At 51.7% G+C, this 8,273-nt stretch overlaps 1 protein-coding gene across 6 annotated transcripts; it reads left to right on the top strand.

The window, feature by feature from the left end:
* Window positions 1-187: 187 nt before the first annotated feature.
* Window positions 188-7,429, top strand: LOC113215011 (uncharacterized). 6 transcript variants are annotated; one of them, XM_052274781.1, is made up of 9 exons: window positions 3,414-3,520; window positions 3,636-3,785; window positions 3,943-4,134; window positions 4,647-4,822; window positions 5,693-5,798; window positions 5,870-6,053; window positions 6,134-6,250; window positions 6,445-6,581; window positions 7,042-7,429. In XM_052274781.1, exons 3-9 carry the CDS (start codon window positions 4,120-4,122, stop codon window positions 7,354-7,356), a joined length of 1,050 nt encoding a protein of 349 aa, XP_052130741.1. In that variant the 5' UTR covers window positions 3,414-3,520; window positions 3,636-3,785; window positions 3,943-4,119; the 3' UTR covers window positions 7,357-7,429. The 6 variants fall into 6 exon arrangements, with proteins under 6 accessions (XP_026290344.1, XP_052130744.1, XP_026290347.1 ...); XM_026434559.2 differs by lacking the exons at window positions 3,414-3,520; window positions 3,636-3,785 and adding an exon at window positions 188-587; XM_052274784.1 differs by lacking the exon at window positions 3,636-3,785 and having other exon boundaries at window positions 3,380-3,520; window positions 3,943-4,186; window positions 4,647-4,826.
* The last annotated feature ends 844 nt before the right edge of the window (window positions 7,430-8,273 follow it).

Below are 8,273 nucleotides of genomic sequence, written 5' to 3' on the forward strand. Positions count from 1 at the left end.
GGGCGGGGGTGGACACAGGTTACGACAGCGCGGGGTGGAGAGTGTGCTGGGTGTGCTATGTGATAAGTATTGTATTGTCATTTATCAGTGGCATGATTTGCCAAAAATGTTTAAAACGGACCCCTTTTTAACTGAGCAGAGCGCGCATGTTTTTCATCTCCGCTCCGCCCCACCCTCGGCGAGGGTCCCTCGCAAGTCAAGTCACGAGTTCGTTTCCTTCAGAGATAAATATAAAATATGGTTGAGACAAGTCGTGAAAACCGTAATTTTGGTTGATAAACCTGTTCTGGTGATGTGTCAACCCCTGCTGTTACAATAATCTGTGTGTTGTACGTTCACAACTTTTTAAATGCTCATATGTTGGCCGCAACGCAAAACTGGATATCTTCCAGGAGGGCAAATAATAGCACCTCGGAAAGCTCATGACGCTCGGAGGTATCGAAGAAATGATGACGAGAGAGAACGCTAACGCGGCTGAACGACTTGGCCCACTCGCGGACAGTGTCGACGCACGACGCACCTTTTCGCCAGTTTGTTCATCCGCAACGGAGACTCGAGCGGCAAATATAATTTAAAAGGCATATATGGTAAGTTATGTTTCTAATTCAACGGCACCTTACAAACCGTTCAACCGAAACCGATTGTTTTTCACAAAAGTGAGAAATCGACGCGTTTGATTTCAAGCCTATTTAAATATCTATTCGACCCTAAACCTGACATGTTTCCTGTATTGGTCTATCGTTTGGACTTGGACTTTTCTTTTACTGGATGATTGGGCCTACCGCATCTTTGTGTGGGTCCTGGAGCAAGGCAAAGGCACTAGCCCAAGGAAGGTTCAGGTTCAATAAACCACAACGCGCGCTCAACATTGCCGCCTGTACATGTTTTCCACCGAAAACAACAAGCTTGTACCCGCCAATTAAAATGATTTTTTTCCGATCATGCGCCCACCCAGTTCTGTCTCAATGTCACTAATTTGTCGGCCGCTGCCGTTTGGTACACCACATGTGAGACGACCCGAGAGGTCACACAAGGTCGCTGGATGGAGCGGGGGCGGCTCCCGCGGCCCGCGACGGCTGCTGCCGGACACGCGAAGGAACTTAATTTTACCAGATCACGCTGATGCCGGTGCCCCATCAGATCGCTGCCCGCGCGTCGCGGGGGGTTCACCGGTCGGCCGTGCGCGATTTGACGACGTAAACAAACTGCGGCTGAGACGGATCACGGCGCGGCGGCGGCGGCCGGCGGCAGCCAAGAAGGAGGTGCCTGCCGATCGCTTAGTCACGCTGTCATACGTACGAAAACAGAAAGACGAGAATGCGGCCGCTCCATGCTCGCCTCGTGAAGCCGCGAGGAGCCCACGTGGAGCACTTGCCGCGATGTTTGTGGAACAACAAACGCAGAAAAACGTGTATGCCTTCGGGATATTTTTAACTCGTTCTTTAGCAACATAACACATTACTTCGTGTTGCGCAGAACACGAGAGAACAAGTATTACAATCAGTGCTGTATAATTTAGGTCCCACTTAAACTCAGAATCCACACTACAGACACGGTAGCAATGTTATTCTGGATTGCTTGAACGTTAGTATGAAGTCAATGATAGAATACTTTTTAAGCGTTGAAAGCGAAATTTGGGACCGTTGAAGGCACTAAACAAAATTCAGTACACGTGTTCGTTATGAGTTCGCCGTGCAAGGGCATTACGACAAGTAGCGAGAATTTTTTTCTTGCGGGCGCCAGACAGTTGATGAATACGTTCTAGGCGTGCTACTCCGTTAAAGAAACAAAAAAGTTAGTTCATTTCATACCACTAAAAATATTGGGCGTGGCAACAAATTTTGAGGTTCAGCAGCAAAACTTTTGTGTCCAGGACAAAACATTTTAGTGCGTCCAATCTTTCGGTCCCGGGGCAACATGATAAGTGCTCAGGACCATTTTTTTTTTTCAGAGTGCAGGCCAGAACTTTTGACTGTTCACTTTTAGATCGTCTGGATCGTTTTCTGTTCGTCGCTAACCTTCCAAAAATGTTCGCTACTTTGCAAGTATGCCCTGTCAAAGAAGTGGTGTTTTAATTTTGCTCACAAGTGTATTTGATTGAAAACGGCTCTTGTTTTAAAACAGAACATGTTAAGAGAAATATTACTTACTGACAACTGTTTATATAGTGCGTTGTGAACATAGTGTGGTCACGCGTTGCTGGTTTCCCAACCCTCATGATATGCGCAGCTGCTGCGAATTATGAGAGCTAGGCGCCTGTGCGACTCAGGGTAGGCCTGCCCGCAATACACGCACGCTTTGCGGCCAAGATGTTGCCTACCTATCAGGCGCCTTTGAGACCTTGCATTCGCTGAACTTAGCAATTTACTGACGGCAGATGACAGAAATACTTTCTCGATAATTCCACCACAAGTTGGGTACTAATAATTTAAGTTAAGGGACGAGTGTATTTCTTAGCAGAAAACAATTGTGACATGGCGAAGAATATTTTGTAGCGGGTGATTCAAAGAAGTCACAGGTGCGTACGGAGTTGCCTACCTAATAAGCCATGCGTCCTGGCATAGCGAGTAGACAAACCCGCTCGCACCTGCGACTTCTCTGAATCAACCGGTACGCTTTGCTAATCTTGGTGTGTAGTAGTTTCCCAGTTTAAACTGTTGAACTAACTGGCAAACTTTTAGTTCCACAGTTGAAACTGGCAAACTACTACACACTAAGAATAGCAGACCGGTCGTTCTTTTGATAGGAGTAATCCTGCGTTTATTGTCGTCAGCTTTCAAATCATTTTTCATGCATAGCACACCCCGCTGCTCCCAACCCTTCGGGGTTAAGGGGCAATTGCCACCGTGCGGTGGTTCCAGGGCGGGAGGCGAGGGGATGGAGGAAGGGGGAGGGAGGAAGTGTTATGGAGATAGGTGGCCGCGAGTAGGCGAGAGAGGCGGGTCCTTCTGCGGATCCTTCGCACCAACCCACTCCGCTGATCGGCTTGACACGTGCTGGGTGCTTGCTGGATCAGGTATATCTCCAAAGGGTTGGCTTTGTGCCGGGCGGCCGCGCTACGGTCGAGCTTCAGGCCGAGGGTGCCGCAGCCGCATATCTCCGGGATCGTTTTGTCCCTTTTGAGCACTTTGCCGCCGGCCCTTGACGGTGGTTGAAACGAAGATGCGCAGTCTATTCTGCTCGGGTCAGACATACCAATGAGGGCGTTTCCTGTCCTATCTACACCTTAGGGACGGGGAGGGGAGGGGGGGGGGATACACTGCTCTACCCCTTGCTTAAAACCCGGCGTTCACACCCCCCCCCCTCCCCGCACGTGACTCGATCTCTCCTTATCTGTTCTCCGTGGCCTTTCTTTCCCGGTAACCTTGGGATTCGACGCGCTGAGGCTTGATCGAGCTAGTCTTACTTTTCTCAAACGTCGTGAAAAGTGCACACCGCATTGCTCACTGCCGGCTCACTGACAGTCGGAGTCACTTAACTCCTCTTTTCTCTGTTACTGACTGGAAACCTACAAGTGATGGTATGTGATTCCCATATCTAACCGTCTCTTGAGTTTTTTCTTTTCTTTTTTTTTGCGAAAGATTAGGACTAATTATTTTTGTATACTATCATAAAACGATCTCATTACTTTGCAGCGACAGACATACTATTTATCACATTACTGCGCGTGCAAAAGAGACTGTGCCTTATCGCCTATTATTCTCAGGAGCAATTGCAATTCCCGGGGAATCGCAAAAACCATCGGAGCTATCGCAAAGATTCGTCTCATAATAATATCGCAATCTGTAAGTCGCGGAGGTGCGGAGGAGTGCGGCGGGGCGTGGTGGCCCTCGACTGGTGCGGCCGCGATGCACCGATAGGCTGCCGATAGGCTGCCGATAGGCTGCGCCTGGCCTGGTCCCGGCGTCGGCGCCGTCCTCAAGGAGCTGTCACGTGTTACAGGGGCCGCCGCCGACCACCGCCTTCTGATCGGACAGGAAACCCCCGCCACTGCACGCCACCTCGACACGCCAAAAAGGACGCTCGATCGCCGTCAAGTGCGATCGCCGGCCGGCCAAGCTGCTACGACAGGAGGAACGCCTCGCCCCGGCGGCCCCGGCCGCCCCCTCTTCAAAGGCCATGCTCTGCGCTCGGGTGAGATGGAGTGCTGGCTGCTGTGCGTGTGCGGTTGTGTGACTCTGTGTATGTGAGTGCGGGAGGGATGGAGGGGGAGGGAGGGGAGGGTCTCTTCACCACTCGAACTGAAGTGGTACGGTAGCAGCAAGTCCCCTCCGGTCCCCTCACTGTGTTACACAACGTTATTAGCAGACGACTTTTATGCCATGGTCTTCTGCCTGGTGATTGACTGACGCGAATGATGCAATAATTATGGTCCTTCGAAGTAATTACAGTGAAAAAGACGCACTTGTCGATCCCTCACCTAGAAAAACGTACCTTCGATTTCACGGATATTCCGTTAAATGGGGACGAAGGAAATTTTGAATTTGACTTAAACCAGATAAAATTTTACGATGATAGGAAGTAAATTCCGTCTGCCCCATCACCGAAATTTCCGTGAAATTCCAGGTACGTTTTTTCCCTAGGTGACCGACTGGAACGACACTGCGCCGCACACCATGGACTCCCCCCACCGTGTTCTGTTGCAGGCTGTGGGCGCCCTGTTGGCGCTGGTCCTCGTGTCCGGGGTGGCGCTGGCCGTCGTGATGGTGGAGGCGCCGTTGCACCCCGATGACACCCCGCGGACGCTCGTCGTGGACACGGACGCGGGGGCCGACGACGCCGTGGCCATCCTGGAGATCCTCCAGGCTGAGGCCAGAAACCTGTTCGTGAGCAATTTTTATTTTCTTCAGCGTATCATTTTTTTGAACGATGAGTTAAGATTAACAGAGTGGACAGACATGACATTAATTGGATGTTGATACCCTAATTACGTCGATTAATTGCTCAAATTACTTAATTTGAAAACAATGGATTTTTACGGATTTTCGCGATAAGCGGGACGGGTTGATGGACTATCCCCGCAGTCGGGCGGTCTGCGGTGTAGTGTACCATTATTATACGACAACGCTATCGCACACTTATCGCAGAGGTCAGAACGGCTAACCGCAGAGTAGCAAACAATAAGAGCGCACCCAAACATTGAATGGTGTGGATCACACCATGACATTGTCATTTCTGCTCAACCGGGTCAACGGAGAGTCATCGTGATTCTGTTTTGTCCGATGGCCCGGTACATATGTACCCATTGGGCGCAAAAATAAAATTAAAAACACGTTTCATTTCTACCATCTGAGACATTAAATTAACTAATGAGCCGCTGCATTTCACTGTCTGCAAACGTTGCCACGCACGGAAAAAATGAATTGGTTGTCAGAACGAAGTATTAGTTAATTTAGGGACAATCGATCAAAAACTTGCTGTCAGAACCAAGATGAAGCTGCCAGAACAAACTGTTCGGTGCTTCAGCTAACGCATTCGTTCTTAAAGCAAAACACGAATTGGCTCCTGCAGCGACGTGCTTTGTTTTAACAACCAACTCTTGGCTCTGACAACTAAATATTCGTTCCCACAGCTGATATTTAACGATCGTCCCGAAATTAACAAATTATTAGTTCTGATGACCAATGCCTATTTTTCCGTGCGTGTGTGTTTGTATGTTTCTATTCGGTGTGGACCGATTTGCTGCTTACAGGAGGCCGTTCAGGACAATCGCCATCACATGTGTCCAGGGTAACACCGGCGTGGAGAACGTCACTCGAAACGTTCTCGCCACCCTGAAGATCGCCGACCGTTTGGACGTGAGTCTCATCTCCGACTGTAGTAAATAGAGCGAATGATGAGCTTTTGCTACTACGATTGGTGTGCACAGATCCCCGTGTACGCGGGTGCCGCGGTCGCGTTGCTGCCCCCGCGGCCTTCCTACAGCGGCTTCTTCGGCAGCGACGGCTTCGGCGACTTCCTGGACACGTTCCCGGCTGAGCCCGCGCCCGAGCAGTACCTCCGCGAGGGGCCCGCCGCCGTCGCCCTGGTGCGGCTCGTCAAGGAGAACCCCGGTGGGCTAACGGGGCTGGTGTCGGGTCACGGGGGCACCGGTGCTGAACAGAACCTCACTGACTGACCACCCCACCCGCAGGTCAGCTGACCCTGGTGTGCATCGGGCCGCTGACCAACGTGGCGCTGGCCGCCCGCCTGGACCCGGGCTTCCTGGACAACCTGCGGGACCTGTTCATCCTGGGCGGAGCTGCACGCGGTGAGACGTCAACAAGCAGCTGCGCACATTCTTAGGGTTGATTGTACACCTAGATTACACCAGGCGCCGGACTAGAAAGTATCCCCGTGGGTGGTCGCCGAGACTCGGCGAGCCGGAGTACTCCGACGGCGGGAGACTCTCGACCGCGGGGTACCGCCACTGTATCCTGAGCGCGGTGTATCTCCACTCTGCAGGGAATGGGAATGCCGCACCGGGCGCGGAGTTCAACGTGCTCGGGGACCCGGGCGCCGCCGCCGTGGTGCTGGAGGCCGTGACGAAGCCTGTCTACCTGCTGCCCTGGGAGACGGTCATGGATGCCGAGCTGCCCATGGTAAGCGGCATCATGTCACACTTACAAGGGAACCTTCTCAGGTGTAAACCTCCGATTTCGTTGAAACTTTGAAAATTTGGAGGTTATTTATGTAGAAATCGGACGGCACTTGAAATTTTTCCTGAACCTCACAATTAGTTTTCCCCTACATAGTGGTAGGAGTGCGGATTTTTGCATGGCTTTTATGATATTTTTTGTGAAATGTAAGGCAGTGTTCCAAGGGGTAACTGATTAAAGTAGCGCTCTCTGGGCCAAAATTTTGTCCGTTTTGCTCTATTTTGTACCGTTAAGGCGGTAGAGGGATAATTGGGACAAAAAACAGTGTAAGGCTTAAGCAAACCCCTAGTAACTGTGAGGTTCAGGAAAAATTTCAAGTACAATAGTACAATAACCTTTAAATTTTCCGAGTTTCAGAGCTCATTGAGCTCGACCCCCTGAACTTGACATTTGCGTGTCACAGGAGTGGCGGGTCAAGGAGCTGGGCGAGGTAAGGTCGATCGCCATGAAATTCCTCAACTTGGCGGAGTCGGTGGCGCTGTCCAAAATGAGCACCTGGACCAGCGGGGACGGGCTCCTGGCGGCGCACCTCATCGACGGCGCTGTGGCCCCCTTCGGCAGAGCGGTGCGGGTGGCGGTGCTCGTCGGCGAGGGCCCAGCACGCGGCGTCACCCTCGTCGACTACGCCAACACGACGGGACTGCCCGCCAACGCCGTGCTGATCGAGAAGCCGGACACGTCCCTTTTCAAGAGACTGCTGCTTGACCTACTCGGCTGACTCGGTCGGAGTTGGAAATTTGGGCGACATTTGGAACATTGACTGAAAAAAATAAATAAATGATCTATCCTTACTACCTTGTTTTGTTTGCGACCAGGTTTCACTTTTTGGAAATAAAAATTCTGCTAATTTGGATTGGCATACTGCGATGTTTCGTTTCGACATCGCTTTTCACCCGCCCAGTGTAGCCTACATACTGTAAATGTACGTTTCACATACGGCAGGGCCGGACCGAGGGCCGGACTGGGAGGGTAAGGGCCCCGGCTGCCACGTCTCATGAAGCGGCCCCAAACCCGAAGTGCCCCCCCCCCCCCCCCCCCCCCCCCCGTGTTTTTTTAAAAAAACTGAGAAGTACTTCAGAAAATTCAGGTTCGCTGCGGCAACGAACTCCAGGGATTGATTTTTACTGACCCGTTCGCTGGCTGTGACCGGCTGTGACTGCTGTGGTAGGTGCGCTGGGCGAGTCTTGGAGCCGGAGGGTGAGACCTATACGAGGAACCCTCCAGCCCACAGCGGCCCAATATTTGCTCTCCTACGCGGGATTCCGCAATAAGTTTCACCCGTCGATCCGGGCGGTCTCACCACCATCCCCACCACCTGGGTTTCTTTCCAGTTCTGAGAGTCCTATCGGACTCCATCCTTGCCAAGCACGGCACCACCGCCACCTCGGCTAAGGCCGTTTGCAAGAAACTTTGAAAGAGAGGAATCTTTTTCGATTGGCAGCAGTGTGCAAAGAGTGGCGGGTGTTCTGAGCCGTATTTTTCTTCTAGAACTTGCACTGTACCGGATGCTGACGTGTGGACGGGTAGCAAACTGCGCACGGGGCCGTAAGGTGCCGTGTTTAGGGGCGGCAGCACCTTTCTAGAGGCACTATTTCACTGACGCCTTTAAAAGGCATTAGATAGCACCTTTGTTTT

This window comes from Frankliniella occidentalis, unplaced genomic scaffold (genome assembly GCF_000697945.3).
Source record: "Frankliniella occidentalis isolate FOCC.00 unplaced genomic scaffold, Focc_3.1 Scaffold440, whole genome shotgun sequence".
NCBI classification, from domain to species: domain Eukaryota; kingdom Metazoa; phylum Arthropoda; class Insecta; order Thysanoptera; family Thripidae; genus Frankliniella; species Frankliniella occidentalis.